General features: G+C 39.0%; 1 protein-coding gene across 1 annotated transcript; it reads right to left on the bottom strand.

Moving 5' to 3' along the window:
• Positions 1 to 2,179: 2,179 nt before the first annotated feature.
• Positions 2,180 to 10,037, bottom strand: LOC140324570 (putative nuclease HARBI1). Its single transcript, XM_072402601.1, has 4 exons — positions 9,004 to 10,037; positions 8,550 to 8,918; positions 5,961 to 6,022; positions 2,180 to 3,309 (listed from the first exon to the last, which is right to left on the bottom strand). Coding segments are annotated over exons 1-3 (1,140 nt in total). The 5' UTR covers positions 9,773 to 10,037; the 3' UTR covers positions 2,180 to 3,309; positions 5,961 to 6,020.
• Positions 10,038 to 18,939: the final 8,902 nt, after the last annotated feature.

The raw sequence follows: 18,939 nt of genomic DNA, 5'->3' as shown, positions 1-18,939 counted from the left end.
AGGCGTTGCCAGCCTTGTACATAGGAAAATGACTGTAAAAAAAAAAAAAAAAAAACACTTTCATTGATGCAGTTAAGCGTCTGCTGTTTAATGGCCTTTGTTGAATAAAACTTTCCAAGATAACTAAAGATTTATGGGGATGTTTTCCTAACTGTATTTGTATCTTTTTTAATTAAATGCCATTTAACATAACATTAGATTAATTGGATAGAACAAAATGTTATTTCACTGTAGCTAAAATCATAAAAGGGACTGCCTGCAGAATGGTTTGGGGGCATGAGACAAAGCTGCAGTAACCCTTTCACAGCCAGCTTACCCTGATTGTAATCACTGTTGAAAAGGCTGTTAATGGCATTGGCACGGGACTATAAGATCCTTTGGTTAGTGGCTGGAAAACTATGATGACTTTGGCTGAAAATAGCCTATGGTCTGTTTTTTGTTTGCATTATTGTTACCCATTGAGGGTTGCATTCTCAACATGAGCAATAAACATTTTTTACTGAATGAAGCCCTTGATAAGGCAGTTCTGTCCTTTAATGCATGTAACACCTAAGTGTTAAATATTAAATAAATTATATTTTATGACTATTTAGAAGTAAATTGATTGAGAGGTGCATGGGGGTTTATAAAATAGGGGTTTTTATAAAGGAATTGGGTAGATTAAAATTGGACGTGGCACCGATATACAACTGTCCTTGGCGGACGGAAAAAAGTTGGCGTAGGTGTGGCTGAAATAATAGGGCAATATTTGCCTTAGTCCTGCCAAGACAGAAGGACCTAACCTCAAGGCTTTCAGAAAAAAAAGAAAATGGATATTAAGGCTGTGAGGAGCATTTTTTCCATCTGTAGTGGTGTCAAAGACTACATGATCCATTGGGAACAATCTTTTAGCTTATGAGATCTATTTAAAATATTGATAATAAAAATTTCACAGTAAAATATTCTATAAAAAGTGGATTGTGGTTGTTTACAAAGTATACTTTAAATTAAAATGAATTTTAAGCTCCATGCTTTAAATTTTTAAGGTACAGGAAATCTCACGAAAATTTACAAATAGCAATCACAGTGCTTGTGATCCAGCAAACCTGGAATGGATTTCTTCAAAGTCATTTGCTATTTTGGACCAGATCAATTCCAGGTTTGCTGGATCACCCAGCTTCACTGATGAAAGTATATCCTCTCCAGCCTTCGGGAGCTTTAGTAAGTCAGGCCCTAGGGAAGAATCTGTAGGTACTTGCTTAGAAGGGCCTTTCAGGGTTCAGAGCTGCCTGTACATGCTCACTCCAGCAATGCACAATTTGGCCATATGTTACAGAATGATGGAGCAATTTTCACATGGAACACACATGGAACTGAGTGTACAGGCTCATGTCTGGATCAGTGTTTCTAGACCTTTTTAACATGAGGGTAACCTTAAAAAAATGTTCAAGTCTTCAGGGAATCCCTGCTACATTTACTATAATCACAGCTCACAGTAAATTGCAGTGGTCAGATAGAAGAATGCCTCTTACATTGCTGGCCAGTAGGAAACATGTCATCCTTACAAATAGCCAAAAAGATCATTGGTATCAGTCAAACTGGCACAGACTGCTCATTGCTCAAGGAACCATTAGCAACCTCTGGAGGAACCCCGGTCTAGCACATGCAGGGTTTTCCAGTATATGTACAGTATATTTTACTTTTATTTGAACTTGATGCACTTTTTTCAAAACAACTATGCAACTAGGCCCTCTACCAGGTATACCATATGTACTTATTCAGAAACTGTCCATCTTGGGGCCTGTTCATATTTATATGGCTTCTTGTCGTTTAGTGGATGTCTTTATCATAAGTAAACTGCAAGACACTGATAGCAAATGAAGGCGATTCTCATGAATTGGATGCAATAAAGCGCATAATTAAAATACTGTGCATACTGTAGTTAAACAACATTAACTCATTTTTAAGACAGGAAACAATAGCAATGCACAACACATAAAATGCATGAAAAATAAATGTACATTGCCTTCTACTGTGTTTATAACATATCAAAACCTAACAGGTATTTTTTTTTTACAGAGGAACCTTAATGTTGTAGAAATTGTGCACCTAAAATATCTATAAGTGTAAACAGAACCCAAATCTTTATAGGTATAAAACATATAATGGGCTTAAAATTCAAAAGTAACAGAGAAAAATGAACAGACCAAACATAAATGTATTTCAATAAGGCAAACATTTTCTAATTGTTATACAAATGTCTAATAAATACAAAATACTGAATATTTGGCCTGCTTTTTAAACAAACACAGGACATTTACAATCTTACAGGAACACTAAATGTTTCAGTGTTTGAGCAACTACACATAGGTGTTTCTGAGAGAGGAAAATTACCTGAGGCAATGAAACAGAAAATGTCTCTGTCCTTAGAGCCTAAGGCCTCTAACATAATTTGTATAAATAGCAATCAGGTCAAACAATTTTCCTAAAACCCAAATGTCAATTAATATGGCATTGGGCCTATAAAGCAATGTATGTTTCTTTCAACCACTGTAACAACACTCCACTGATTTCTTAGGTAGGTAGCCTGTTGCATGGAGTATGGCGTCCCCAACAATGTAGGTGGAAGAACTGCAATTCTCAGGCACAGGAGAAATTTCCCCTTGTGTTTAGCTTATGCTGGGTATGGCACACAGTCTATTTAAGGTGGTCTCTGTGGTTGGTGGCCAGAGAAGAAAGCAGTGTAAACACTTATCATGGCAGGACAACGCCTGTGATGGAGTGGCAGCGGTGTTTGAGGAACCCTTTTCAAGGCAGACCGTGAATGTAACCCAGTTTATAGATGTCAAGTTGCAATAGTTAAGTGACTTGAAACAAGATTCTTCTGTAGTGATGCCAGATCACACCATTACAACAGTTCTGGACACAGTCATTTAAAAGAGACAAGGGTGCAAGCTACTGTGCAGACTGTCATATTTCTGGTTAGTGTGCACTGTAGTTTGTGATATTGAATTAGTTAGATAATTGTGCCTCACTGTTTTAGGACAGTCACATGGAAGCGAGGCACTTTAGCAGTGTAACCTGCTACTCTGTAATGAGCCTGGATACTTTGCGAGCCGTGTTCCTGTGATCTACCTGAGCATCATACAGTACTTATTATTGCTCCTTCAAGATACATGATGCTGTAGTAAAAATGAGCACTGTCTTATGTTGGTGTCTTCTGTTGTCAAAAGAGTTCAGTTTGAAAAAAAATGGAAAACTGTTTTGAAAATCTGGACATTTTCTGAAAACATTCTTCCGGATAACCTCAGAACAGGACATCACTCAATCCTAAGAGTTTGGTGAAAGAAAAGAAAAATCAGCAATATAGAAGAAAATTAAATTAAAAAACAAAAAGAGTTGATTTTATATTCCCTCTCCTAGATTGTAAGAAAGCCAGCATAGTTATTGGGAATTACAACAAGCAGAATCAATCTGACCACTAAAACTTTTATTTCTCCTTCTTTCCACTCATTCAGCGAGTGGTACACATAGCACACCAAATACCATTCTAATCATTTTCAGCTCATCCAAATGATGTGTTTTGCAATTTAAAACTGGAGTTTCGTTTTAGCACTTTAGGGGTGGAGCGTCATTGTTTAGGAACAGGTTAGGGGTTATGTGTGGTGATAAGAACTCATTTTCTGGGTTGGTTTAGGTATCAAAGTACAACCGAAACCAAAATAGACAAGGCAAACTCTGAAGATTTGTGTAAATGTAAGTATTACCTTCGAAACTGAACACATTTTAAAAGCTATTGCGTGTCTACCTGTAACTGTGCACTTATCCACACAACCAGGACTTCTCAAGTCTTTTCCTGTCAATAGATTTAGGTCAGACAGATTTTTCCAGGAACTACAAGTCTTGCCTTCTTGGGCAAGACATAGGGGTTCCACTGTAATCAAAGAATGCTGGGTAATGTAGTCTGGTATCATTTGTTTTTTCCAGATTGGTTATCACACGGTCAAACCTGACTGACCCACTCGCCTAAATTCAGAGATGACAGGTGACGAGCTGTATTGAGACCACAAGCACAATAAAACAGTTATTCTGTTTTGCCACACTAGGTTTGTGTTTACTAAACCCAATTTCTAAAAGAATTTACTTTGGGTTTAGTTGGTCTTTAGTAAGAATGGTTAGGTGTTTGGATGCTTTAGCGAGGGGAATATATAATATATCTGTGTGTGTTTTCTGGCCAGGCTTTAGACAGTGGGTATGGAAATAATGAGCTACCTCTTAAAATCATTACATTTTGTTGTTTTGCAGCCTGCAACAAAAAGCAAAGAAAATATTTTTTTCAGATGAATTGTGCCTTAAAGCAACCTTTAACACAGTAAAAGATTTAATTGCAACAGTTTTAAAAAATTAAAAAAATCAATCACAAAGATGAATAAAAGATCACCCCTATGTCAGTACTTTGTGGAACCACCTCCTACTTAAAGCCTGGAGTCTGTTGGGATACTTGTGTACTTTGCACACTGAAACTGTGCAATACATGCCACTCTTTTACAGAACTGTTCAAGTTCAGTTAAATTGAATGGACTCCAAACTTGAAGTCATTTGGATGGTGAACTGTATTGGCTTCCTGCCAGATGTACAGCTTGCTGTTGAGTCCTAATGGTTGGATTTTGGTCTTATTCACTTGCTCTCAGAATCTTCAAGGTTCATTTTGGCAAAGCTCATTCAACACTTTATGTTGCTTTTCTTGAGGGGTGGATTTTTCTTGCATCCCTTTCATATACACCACATATGTTGGAGCACTTCATATAATTGCATGTGATATTGTCACACGCACACATTGACCACCCTTAGCTATAAATTCCTGTTACTGCTGCAAAATTGCCACAGGTCTTGTAGTAGCCTCCCTGACTAGTTTCTGACCATTTTAGAGGGAGGGCCAGATCTGGGGAGAATCCTACTAATGCCAAACACTTCTAAATATACTCCTAAATATTGACATTACATCATTACATCCATCTCCTGACTTGAGTCTGTGCACAGCTTTGTCACTGGGATCTTTTGACAGCACCTTGCCACCGATAGTTGATTGTTTGTCTTTAGTCTCACTACCTGCTCTAGGAATAGCTGCTTTTATGCTGAACTGATCAAAATTATTACAAATGATCACAGGTGGAAGCCAATTATAAAGCTTGGTGTGCAAAGGAGAAGTTAGTTACACCTGATTGAGTTTATGAGTATTTTTTAGAAGGAGGTGATCTTTTTAACGCATCTTTTTTTGTCTTTTTCTAAATGGTTACTAATATATTCGTCGTTGAGTAAATGGAGCTGTAAAAAAAATGTTTTTTTTGTGTGAGCCATCAGCCTGCAAAGCAACAAAATGTAAATATTTTCTATACTCACAATACATTCTATACTTTTAGTGCATGGATGATCAATCTTTTTTTCGTCATTGCAACCTATCACATAAACACAGAGATATACCCATAGGCAGCCAAACACTCTGTGCAAGGTCCACTGTTTAAGTGCTCTTACATGATAAAAGCCAGAAACTATTCTAAAAACACCTGTAGAGAACACATTGACTTGGGAAGTACTCCCAATTTTGTTTGTTTTACTAAAGCATTTTCTAAGAAGGATTTGGAGTACTCCACATTCTCCAGATCTTACTTTATGGAGGATAACATCAACCTATGCAAGCACTGAAGGCAAAAGTTTAGAGAAAGGTATGTATCTTTTTCACCCCTACAGTTTTTTTAATGTATGTGTAATGGAATGTTTTTTTATTGTAATATTTATCCTACTTTACAGGTATGCAAGAACATAAAAAAGATCAACTTTAATATCCAAGAGTACATCACAATGCATGCAATAACATGCATTATGAATTCTATGTGTACAAAATGTACTGCATGCAAATAAATGCGCCCTTATTATAATGCGAACATAAACCTTTTTAATGAGTAAAATCAAAATGCGCTCACCGAAGGGGAAAGGCAGTACACACATTGCCTGCAAAGGGCCAGCTCTCCACCTTCTTTAGGCTCTGAAAAGAGAAATTTGATCATATTACATTTAATAAGTACTTTTCTCCTCATTAAAAATATTGAAATATATTTATTTTCCCGAACCCTAATAAAACAACACTGTCATGTAATGCCAGCATACCAGACACGACCGTTTTCTAAACTTTAATTTTTACAAGTTTTATTAAACCACATAATTTAACCAAGAAACTTGTAATGTGGATTACTAAGAGTGACAAACACTAAAGAAATGTGAAAGTCATCCTAGAAGTCATTTTTGTTTTAGAACACAAAGGTAACGGACAACATTGCAGTACATAGCAATAGTAATATATATGATTTGGAAAATCATATAAAGTAATAATGTTCTCACAGAACTGTAACTCACAAGGCTTTTAAATTAAGTCACTAGGCTGCTTTTTATAATTACTGTTTATGATCAATGCAACATCTTCATCATCTTTCCTGACAGAAGCAAGCTAGTTATTAGCCCACACCGCTTTTTTTTCCTTTTTTTAACATAGTACTCTGATGAAATCTTAAGAGCCTTTTCACGCTACTGTATATGCAGTAACATGCCTAAAATGAATTGAGTAACCCACTTAATACTTAGCTTACACACTTAATGTTAAGTTTTATAAAAAAGCACCTGCATGTAAATGCTTGTATGTCCTGCCATGTCCTGCACTGTAAAAAATAGCATACGTGCAATTTTCACATTTAAGCCCATTCAAAATATAATGGGTTGATTTAAAAGAACTAAACTTTTGTAGCTGTGCCTAAAAAAAGAAAGGCAGAGGGCAAAAGATGTGTAAGGATTGTGTGCTGCTTGCTCTCATTCCTTGCGTCTTTGTGTGGAGGCAAAATTTCACTTTCCAAAGTCATAGGGCCTGATTTGTTAAAGTTTTCCAAGGCTGGAGAAGATACACTTTCATCAGTGAAGTTGGGTGACACAGTAAACCTGGAATGGATCAGGTCCAGGACTGAAAACTTTTACTAACAAATAGCAAAAAACTTTTAGAAAATCCATTCCAGTTTTGATGAAAGTGTATCCTATCCAGGCTTGGAGAGCTTTATTATATCAGTCCCAGAGAAAGGACATTGAACAGAGTAGTTCACTCTGTATCTCCTGAATCTTCACACTCATAGCTGTTTATCTACATTGTGAGATCTATGGCACTGCTGCCCGACTGCTAATTTTAGGGATTTGGTCATGTCACTTCCGTTCTGCTTGCATGTTCTCCTTGCTGAAGAGAACATTACAAAGTATCATTTGCTTCTGTATTGTTTATTCATTTGATATGTGCTTTTAAACCCCTCCTGATTTTAAATCCACTAACTTTAGACCACCAGACATCAGAAAGCAAGTCTGACATGAAAAAACACAGTCTTGCCTCTAGCAAGATAGTCACCTGCACAAGCCATATTAAGTCAGTCCTGGAAAAAAGTTCAGAAAGACTACATCAAGTACCCTCTGCCTGCCTCTTGTTGTTCAGCTTTAAGAGCTGGAGTCTTTTTAAAGTGTTCCTTTTTGTTTGATTTTCCCACGTTAAAAGGGTATTTTTAAATGAATATATCTTTAGGAGATCATGTAAATTGACTATTCTAATTTGGTTCTAATACAGCTTGTGCAGTTCTGATTCTCGTTCTTTAATACGTCCTGAATCACTGACCCACAATGAGGGTGTGGCTCAAGTGTTTAGCTCATTGTCACATAGTTGGTTGTGTTATTGTTTCAGGTGTGTGAATGAAACCACTGAAAAAGATCAGCTTTATATCCAGGCAATCAATCTTTTTTACAGTCTTTCCACAAAAGAAGCTTACATAATCTCTCTGTGATAGGTTGACTTTGAGTTTGCTTCCCTAGCTCCACTTTCCAGCCTCCTCAGTCCACTGCTCTTCAGGCAAAACTACATTGTGTTGATCTATCATTTCCAGTGCCAAGCTTGTCATTTACATGCCCTCCTGGGGGTTGCATCATCAAACAGGCTAGGCTCCCACCCCTGTCCCACTAGGAAGAAGTGGACATTTGAAGGACAAATCTGGACCACACTAGTGACCAGAAATTGGAGTTCTGCTTTATTCCAGTGTGTGCCTGGAATGCATAACAGTTTTTACCCTCCCTGGCAGTATTCCCGAGTGTGGCTCAGGGTGAATTTTCCATAACAAAAGCAGTAACCCCGAGCCACACTCGGGGTGGAACTGCCAGGGAGTTTAAAAGTCCTACCTGGTTCTATCCGCGTACTCCAGTGATGCCCGGCACCTTCTTACCCTGGCGATGCTGGCCGGGCATCTGTGTAACCTGGTGATGCCCGGCCAGCATCTGCGTCCAAGGCGTGTGAACGTTGGGGACATGAGGCCAGGGGAAGCAGATGCCGGCTGGGCATCTGCTCGCGAGTGTGTGGCTGGAGGGCAGGACTGTGAGGCAGGAAATATAAAATACTAAGTATTTTTAAATTAACTGCCTTTACATTTAAAAATACTTAGTATTCATATTGCAAAGGAGGTTAATGGGTAGCATTGTTTAGTGTTTATGATTTTACTTACAAGTGAAGTAGGAGGCGATGAGATGAGCCCTTCTCCTTCGACCTGCATCTGAAGAGTCCCCATTGCCTGCAGGAAGTCCCTCAATCTCAGGTGGCAGTTCCTCATCTATGTCCTGTGGAACACCATGTTTACAAGCCAGGTTATGAAGCACTGCACATACAATCACGAGATCTGCAACCCTGGTAGGTGCATAGAGCAATTTTCCCCCAGTAGACGAAAGACACCGGAAACGCGATTTCCACACCCCAAAAAGTCGCTCTGTGCAGTTCCTAATCTTGCGATGAGCACAGTTGTAACGTTGCTCCGCCATTGTCTTTGGTGCCTTCAGAGGGGTCATCAGCCACGTCTGTGCGCCATATCCTGCGTCTCCTGGTAACACAGCATCAAAAATAACCAACACATTGTATTTCCAAAATAAATAAAATACAAGCTTAAATACATAATTACCACTTACCCACAAGCCAGCCCTCTGGCATCTGCCCTTGTTGAAACTTATCAAACAGGGCTGACTGTCGCAGGATATAAGAGTCATTGCAGCTTCCGGGGAATGCAGAATTTACGCTCATAATGCGCAAGTGAGAATCGCAAACCACTTGCACATTGAGAGAGTGGAAATTTTTCCAATTTCGAAACATTTCCTCTCCTTCGCGGGGAGGCGCAAGAGCAACATGAGTGCAGTCTATGGCCCCCAAGCAATCCGGCATCCCCCCCAGCAGGAAAAAGTCGTGTTTCACCTGTTGCCATTCGGCCGCGCTGTCTGGGAATTTGATGAACCTCCTGGAGTGCTTCATGATAGCTTCCACTACCTGTCTAAGGATTCTGGAAAAAGTAGGCTGGCTCATACCGTTGAGGAGCGACGTGACAGGCTGAAAAGTGGCGCTACCAAGGAAGTGAAGGACCGCTAGCAACTTGCAAGCGCCAGGCAACGCCTTGTTGCGTTTGGTGTGCGGTTCCAGGTCCTCGCCTACTAAGTTAAGGAGTTCCTGGATGGCAGGGCGAGACAGGCGGTATCTCCGCACCACCTCATCGTCAGAGAGACCGTCCAGAAAGTATGTACGTCTCCTGAACATGCGGGGCTGTCTCATCCTAACAGGGACAACTTGCTCCTGACCTCCCCCCTCTCCATTTGCTGCTGGCTGCACAGATCTCCTGGGCTGCACTGCTGCATCTACACCAGCAGCCAGAACCAGCAGCATGCCATCCTCATCCCTGTTTCTGTACATCTTGTCTGATTCCTGACTGCTGGGCCTAAGCTGCACTTCTCATGGCTGCTCTATGCTAAAAATAAAGAAGGCACCAGGGGATTGCCAGAGCCTTCCCACAGCTACGGTGGCTTGAGAGGTCAAAAAGCAGCACTGGCAAAGGTTTTTTTCTCCTTTTCAGCAACACTACAAACATGGTGTAAAAGGAATGAATATCACAAGATGCTATGCAAAGCCATTGCATGCTTAATCAATAACAATATCCCAGATTTAATATGTTAATAAATAAATATCCCTGCCATTCTGCAAGAAAACTGCCATTACCCATTATAACAATAAGGGCTATGAATACCAATATATCCATATCAATACAAATAGATGCAAACAAAGCTGCCCCGATGATCCAGGCAATGTTTGCCCCTCCTGGGTTATGTTTACATACTGCAAATGGTTCTCCAATATACAAAAACAATAAGGCTGCAATATTACAGTTGACCACTAGAGGGAGCTCTCAACTTTGCTATAGGTTTATACACTGATACAAAATAATTGGAGATTGATACAAATGTGTCTTCTAAATATTAAAGAAGAAACTTTACAATTTTTAACTTTAAAAAAAAAAAAAGAAACTAAGATGACAGGGCAGATTTGAGTGTATTTAGTGAAATTCTGTTATGTTATCATGGCCAATAAGAACATGTCATCATCATTTCCTAAAGGCAAGCAGCTGTATTCTGGTTAGAATAAAGCCCTTGGAGTTTTGTCTGTATCATATTATTACTTTTCATGGAGTTTACAATTAGGCTTTGACATAGATGCTGAGTTAATCTTTTGTTGATCTTTTGCATTTAAGACCTCTTGATTGATGATGATGATTATTATTATTATTCATAAACAGGTTTTATATAGCACCAACATATTAGGCAGCGCTGTACAATAAATAGGGGTTGCAAATGACAGACGAATACAGACAGTGACACACAAGGAAAGGACCCTGCCTTGAAGAGCTTACAGTCTAGGATTATTAATATTAATAATAAAAAGGAATTATATAGCGCCAACATATTATGCAGCTCTGTACAATAAATAGGAGTTGCAAATGACAGACAGATACAGACAGTTGCACAGGAGGAGGAGAAGACCCTGCCCCGAACAGCTTACAATCTAAGAGGTGGGGGAAGTATCACACTCTCAGCACTGCGTCACTTTGAAATTTAGGCTTGCTAGTAGAACATGTTGCGTTGGGCTGCTCTACAATCTTTCCGTGCTCTTCAATTGACTCCAAGACTATGATGATTTTAAAAAATCCTATCTGTTTTTGCGGTGCTTTCCCATCATTTCCTGTCCTGACCGGCAACATTTTGTTAATTTGCCTTGGTTGTGTAAATACCACTGCACTTCCTCTTGCTGCTTTGAAACCGGTGCAGAAAATTGCCCAATCTACTTATTAAAAAATGTATCTACTTCTTCTGAAGAAAGTGTATGAGTTGCCAATCCAGCCCACAGGGAAGGTATAGTAGCTCATACATGATCCTAATAATCTCTATTTCTCAATCATTGATTTATTTATTTATTTTGCCTGCAAGTCAATTGTATAGTTTTTTACGCACATTGAAAAATGAATCCAAATTGCAAAAATATTAGTGAAAGCTTGCATCACACAAGTGCACTGCATATGCTTTTACTTTGTTTTTAGGTTTCCACAAAATTCAGGTGCCTATAATCATGAAGGGTTGACAGGTAAAGTCAGTCAACTTATTAATAGCCACCACATTCAGGCGAAATTGCTTTTGGGAAACAATGCCCCTTACATAAATACAACAGGATTAAATATTTTGCATTCATTTCTTAAAGATGCCCTTACCTTTGGCCAAACAGCATATATCTACGTTTCTCTGTTTAGCTCCAAAGAGTAAGGGCCAAATGAAATGACATCCCATGGAGACAACAAAGCTCCAGAGCACATGCATGGTCCACAAAGCACAATATCGCACTACTGTGTGTACTCTTTTGTGCAATGGCTGTCATTTCTAAATGAATGGGCTGTCTTAATGCAAAGCACAATAACACATGACATAACTTACAAAAAACATCAACGTGCCCTAAAGTGAATTATGCAACGCTAGGCCTGGAATATCACTGGGCACACTTGCTAATGAATACTTATGGGTGTATGTTATTTCATCCTCTAAATCCTATGGTTCCTACTGCTAGCTGCTATGTTACTACGGACAGGTCATAGTGGCTGGTAGGATGAACAATGGGTTCCAATAAGAAGGCACACTAATAAATATTGAAAGTGTTGGATATCAGTGGCATACAGTACTTCTGAAACCAACAAAAATATTACCCACTGCCAGCAGGAGATTAAGTAAGGATTCAAAAATGTTCTGCAGCACTCTGAACACCTGGACTTTCAAGTCTATTGGCTGCTGTACATTGCTACAGTTACCAGAAAGCTGGATTGTACCTTCCAAAATAAATGGTTATGAGCAGATGCTAATGTGATGTGTTTCTAAATATTACATAATATTACCGGCAATGAGGTTGTGGTGCCGTTACCGCTTCCTCGTGCCAGTGATCTGCTGCTTTGGGGAAGGCGCTTCAACTAACTATCTACAGCAGCCATATAGAGAGGGGAGGGCACCCCGCTGTGCTCTTCTCCCTTCACTTCAGTTGCTGTTGTTCGTCTTTCATCGGTTATGGATCCACCAGGACAATCCATCAACGACGTCTGACGACCGCTGTACACACGTCAGAATCCCGTCCAAGGTGAACGAGATGAGGCGAGAATTATCTGACGTGTGTACGTAGCCGAAGGCGCAAGGTGCAGCAGATCCTGGGCATATGAAGTGCACAGATTTAGAAAAATGAACCTTTCTTGATGTCTACAAAAAAGAAAATATTCTTGTTTTGGTTTTGTTCCACTTTAGGCTTTTTGGAAACTTCAGAAAGGTATCGGCTTTGCTATTCTCAGGGCACTATATGCCAACATGGTCCCTGGAATAGAACATGGTAACCTATTAGCCTCCCCATAATTCGTTTTTACCCTCCATGTGATTTTTTTTACATCATGGAAATTAAAAAACCAACAGGGAGAGTGAGACCCCTTTATATCATCTGCAAAAAGTCCAACAAGCTGGCAACTCAAGCCTAAATTCCCACAGACTTATCATAAACATATCTGATTTAAATCTGTAGTTGTGGATGGGCTGATACATAAAATTAGGTTTGCTACATGAATTAATAAAAGATTAGAAGTGCTCTTAATAGTGCCCATTCCTTACCGGCAATGAGGTTGTGGTGCCGTTACCGCTTCCTCGTGCCAGTGATCTGCTGCTTTGGGGAAGGCGCTTCAACTAACTATCTACAGCAGCCACATAGAGAAAGAATTGAGGTGGCAGGAAATAGTTTGGTACTGCTCACCGAAACCCACTGTCAAATCTGCAAGCAGTGGTTACTTATAATCAAAAACTTAGATGAATACTAATGGTCAGGAAAAAAAAGACACTTAAAACTGTAGGGCCCCCTTACATTGGTGGTGAGCATAGAAATAACCCCCCCTGCATTAGTAGTCACTGCAGTCAAGAGATTACCCTACCAATGCAACCCTGACCAAACTCCAAAACACACAGCTTAAAGACACTTAAGTGTCACCTTTTATTTTTAGGTGAATCTGGTTGTCCAAATCAGACCCTGGATTCATAAGTCTTGGATGTAGAGGGAGCCCCAGCCCATCGCATTTGTTCACGAGAGTTGTGGGTGTTCCTGACTTTCTTTGTATATTCCAGAAATTCCTGTTGCATTTTTCCTAAAAAAAAAAAAACATACAGATTTCCCCCCATAACAGGTTTCCTGTTCCTGGGTGTCCCCTGTCTCCACTGGGAAAATTCGGTCATCTATACTTACCTTTCTGATGGCCTGTGTCTTGAAATAGCATTGTTTCACTGCTTCCATGTATTCCATCCTTCATGGCGAGACAGACAACACACAGAGTGGTTCTTCCTGTTGGCTTGTAGGTTCGGTAGGTAAGAGTAGACAATCTTCTTTGCAAGGCTGCCATTTTAATAGAGTTACCTAAAATCTTTAAAGTTGAATAGAGGTATACATGCTGCTGACTATCCCAAGACAATATTTTCAGATGCTGCAATACCAGAATCAGCAACAAGGAAGCAATAAGTACCATAAACAAGGAGTCATCATGTGAGTCATACCGTTCTGTAGTAAAGTCTGATACACACCATGTGCGCACAAGGTTACACATTACTGATAAGTCAGTAGATTATCTCATAATTATATAAATCAGCTACAAAAATCACACTTCCACCCACAGAAAATGAACACTGATGCCGTGTAGTACAGTGATACAAATACATACACCAATATTTCAATCTTCTACAAATACCACCCTCTTGCTAATCATTGTGTTTCACAACTATCTTTCTAAAACCTCACCCTGACTATTACAAATTTTACACTGCCCACTCAAGTGCCACAGGAAGCTTCCTTTAGTAAGTCATCCCATTGAGTGTAGAAATAAATCCATTTAGTATTCTAATGTTCATGTGTTTGCTTTGCTACATATTTCTTTCTATATTATATCCGCTGTATGAGAGAAAAAAACTGATTTCTGGCAGGGATTATTGCTCCATACCATTATATTAGCTGTGTAAGGCTTAGTATAGATGGGCTTTTACCATATATATAACCTCTCTAGGGGGGCAATTTTTAAACTCTAGGTTTCATGAAGCATTCAGTAGGGTTTTCAACATGTTTGCAAGTATTTACTAAAGAAGTCTATAAAAGATCATCCTGAGACACGGCTATACCTTCTTTGCTTTATGTTGAATGTCTATAACATTAAAACCACTAATAAAAGTTATATCATTTTCATATGTTTGGTTTTGTTGGACATGGATGAACATGAAATGAATGTACAATACAGGAGGCATCAATACACTTGTAAGGTATATCCAAAAGTTTCAAATCCAGGTCTTCTGCAGTTTAAACACTGTAAATCACATCACAACATACACCAAAAAGTAAAGAAGCCAAACAAATCAATAAACACCGCCAAATAGTGTAATATGTTTATTTAGATTAAAAAGATTCAAAGCACATCATGTAACAGAAACCAATAAGCACACAAAGTCTCATAGAAGGTATGTAACAGCATGTTGATGTCATCCAATGAGTCTTTTCCCAAGACATTTCACTTCATCTGTTGTCACTTATCACGGGCATAATGGTGGACCCTCTGTGTCACCAGGCCATTTGGCAAACATGTGTACAGGGCCGAAGGTCAGGGCAGGCAGCAATCCGAGGCAGTCAGAGACGGGGTCGGTATGCCAAAGAGTCAGGGTCAAGGAGAATAGTCACTTCCTTTTATAGCGGAGGTCATGTAGCAAATGGAGATCATGTGATCAGCAGGTAACAGAACCCTACCCCAGAGGGAGTGCTGGAGCATAGTCAGCTCAGGTGGTGTTCATACTTCCACCAGCAGATAGAGAAATACTGCAGTGTATTCTGGTCCACTGGGGTAAGAGGGCAGCTGTCATGGAGTCACATGGCTCAGACCAGCAGATAGAATTACGGAACAGAACTGCTGCTGGCTGCAGATGAGTGCAAGGTGGGTGACACAGACAAGGGCACAGATCCACTTTATAGAATTGGTTGGTAAAGTATTTTACTGGTTGGTGAAATTGGAACATGGGTTGTGAGTGTTTGAAAAACATGTTGACTTTCTTGATCATTATTTTACAGTCTTACCAGCTGACCTTTTTAGTTTTTAGTTATAGTGCATTGGGGCGCAATTAACAATGAATGGCAACACACTGTAACATGCTTATACTTTGCACAGGTTATAATGCACAATTTAGAGTGAATGAGGCCCTTTGTACTCATGCATGTTATCATGGCAGTTGTAAAAGTTATGCTACTTCCACCTAAAGTTTTTGAAACCCACAGAGAGATTGGACAGATTGCCTATTAGGGAGCCAGACATTTTTTGCCATGCCATTAGTGTCATTTCCATTAACTTTCTGTCCAATGCACTCAGAACAGGAAGAGGAAGAAAATATTTTCAAACTGAGAAAAATGTCCTTTTAAATTTCACCAGAGCAGTTGGTATTACTATTTAACATCTCCCCTATTTTGGAGGTTAGTAGCAGTGTTAGTAACACCCTTCCTCATGGGTAGTCAGTGATTACTTATTATCCTAATTATGTGCTCCTGCATCACACTCTCTCCAGTGAGGCTGGGACGGTCCTTTGCATTTGTATTTCAGTATCAGATGTTGAAATGCACAGAGAATTTCAGTGCCTGACACCCCACCTCTGTAGAATGCCCACAGGTGCTCAACACTTTGTGGACCAGCATGCCATATGCATAGCACCAAGGATCTAGCCCTTTTCAATCACAACCCAACTGTCCCTGATCCACACCTTTCATTCACTGGATTTTAGGTCTTTCAATAATGGATGCCCAGCATCACATGTGGGTGTTATTTAGGGTGTTCTGCATGCACATACAACCTGCCTAGGAACCAAGCTGACATCCCTCCATCAAGACTAAGGCGGGGTGCTGTGATGTTTTCAAACAGCTATGTACAGCAATACTTCCTAGCAGAGTGCATTGCAAAAAGAAGAACAAATGGATTACTGAATCAATACCATGGCATGAAATAAAAACAGAAAGGTTTTACCCAAAATTACTATTAAGATGGTATTAAAGTGTGGAGGGGAAAACTAGGTACCATAAAATATAAGCAGATTGAACATGAGCTTTACCAATATGAAGTCTTGCTAGACATTTACATAGAATTTATATATATATATATATATATATATATATATACAAAAAAGGCCCTCCACATGCTCCAAATGTTGGGGAATAATTTACTGCATCAATCATCTCATGCCACAAAAATTCTACAGGCTCACTGTTGCAAATGACGAAAACCACATGTAGCTGACAAGACCCGGGTCCACAGACCGGTGAGTCTTTAACCATCCCTTGTGTTTTTCCTTCAGTAGTAACTTCTGTACAGTCTAATCTGTAATGTTCTTTAATCCTGAGTCCTGGAATCACATGGCACAAAGAGCAAGGATAGCTTCAAACCAAGCTATACAAACCAGTGTCAGTATACCAAACTAATACTACAACATCTCTGTACTCCTAGAAGTTCCCAAAAGCCTCTGATTGTATGGTTAAACTGGAAAAATCAACAGATATTCAGAAAATTTAGTATCTTAAAAATAGTACTTTAGATGACATTTTCAATATTTAGACATTGGTTGTAGTTAAAGCAAATAGTGGAAACAGTGGAATTATTCAGCAAGAGCAAGTTTGACTTTAAAAAAGAATGTCTTATTTAATAAAAGCAAATCCAGACACTATAACCTCATATAATCTTTAAAATGTTGATGTAATTTATATAAATAATGTTTGATTTTATTAAAAGTCCTTAATGTTAATATTGCCTTGTAATCCTGCCTATAGGTTCCTATTTAGGAAATAGGGTGACAACACTCCCCAGTACTATGATGTATTATCAACCTGTCCCATGCGCTTCTGATGAAAGCTCCTATTTTTTCTGATTTTATCTCTGTATGTGTAGGGATGGTGGTTTTATTTAGTCATAAAGCAACCTCAGCCATTAAAAGACTGGAATGATTGGGGTACGGAGATACATATAGCTGTTAGTTTTCTATATTCTATTTTTTCTTTCTTTCTATTTCTATTTTTTCATGTAAAGCCTGTCATTGATAAATGTCTGAGGCTAAAGGTAAGTAAATTGCTATTATGGTTACTCAGAGGGAAGTAATACTATACACAGTACAGGCCCCATTCTCTGAATCTGTCTTTTTTAAAAGAAAAGAAAACAATAGAGTATGATGGTAAAAATATGAATACAGGATAAATGTAGAAATAGGAAATGAAATCAATTGCATTCCAGCTATATTTAGAATATTCGAATAACTTTCTCCAAGATGACTACTAACTGAAATATGGAATAAATCACCTTTTAGGGGCTGACTAGTATGTCAAAAGTTTAAATGTCTGCTCAACAAATCCCCATTCTCCATATTGTATGAACCACAAAACAGAGAAGTCTTCCTAGAAGCTGTATAAGTCAGGTTTTACAACACTAACTTGGATACATTCAATCATTTTAAATGAAGAAATAGAATAAGGACGAGCAGGAGGTTCTCCCTGTGGGGACTACGAGAATCCTTGTTAGCGGCCGATCAGATAATGATCCTCCACAGCAGATCAATAAACAATGCCGTGGGACACCTGTACTGATGCTAGATTTTCACTCGGGATGATCATGAATGATCACCTTCAGCAAGGTAAATCGGGAGTTTATATGGAGCTTTAGTGTACACACAAAATAAAAACTGCAAGTTAAAAGGAAAAATAGTTTGGCTGAAAATACATACAAAACATCTCCTGCCAAAAAACTTTACCCCCTAGCAAATTTTGAACATTAGTTGTGCTTTAACAACCTGTAACTTTTCGTTTGTAGAATGACAAGACCTTGCATGCCCAGCAGAGCTCCACAACAACTATAAGCAACAGTTTGCAGCTTTAATCGCCAAGATGCATTAAAAGGATTTCGGTAAGTAGTAGTTTGTTTGGTAATATGAAAGATGGGAAGCTAAGCTCTGACTGCTGGGTGCCCATCAAGGGATTGCTAGGTAATGTCTCTTGAGCATCTCAGAACCCTAACATCTGCTTTCTGCTTTCTACATTTTTCAAACAAACTAATACAGTTTGTTTTCACACTGCCATCTATTGAATCCTTTCAGCTTAGAATTATGGGAGCTGCCACTGCCAACTTAGTCTACAAACTCCACTTTCACCATTAAAAGTTTTGGCTCTTTAGATATTTTCTTTAACAAAAAAAAGACATCTGGGCATATATGTAAGACAGGAGAGAGCCTGTAAAGAAATGTGTAAATCAAAAATGGTAAAAGGGGGAAGGAGGGCTGGGTAACAGGAGGAAAGGAGTGCTATTTGGCAAGCGTGATGAGAAATGACGAGCAAAGGAGAGAGGTAAATAATAGAGGAAAGAAGAATTTGGGAGCAGCAGAGTGCTAACACAAATAAATAGTGTAGCAACTAAAATCATGCAGCAATTACAGTACTTTTTCAATCAAAATATAAAAATTAAAAGGGCTTCA

This window comes from Pyxicephalus adspersus, chromosome 2, assembly GCF_032062135.1.
Source record: "Pyxicephalus adspersus chromosome 2, UCB_Pads_2.0, whole genome shotgun sequence".
NCBI classification, from domain to species: domain Eukaryota; kingdom Metazoa; phylum Chordata; class Amphibia; order Anura; family Pyxicephalidae; genus Pyxicephalus; species Pyxicephalus adspersus.
The sequence above is the reverse complement of the archived record's forward strand: the minus strand, read 5'-3'. Positions and strand labels throughout refer to the sequence as shown.

What these genes read in the sequence shown, in the direction of transcription:
- LOC140324570 (XM_072402601.1), bottom strand. Translation starts at nt 9,772, where the DNA reads ATGTACAGAAACAGGGATGAGGATGGCATGCTGCTGGTTCTGGCTGCT. An exon ending in GCCAGAGGGCTGGCTTGTGG is followed by an intron (nt 8,919 to 9,003) that starts GTAAGTGGTAAT and finishes CTGTGTTACCAG; the next exon opens with GAGACGCAGGATATGGCGCA.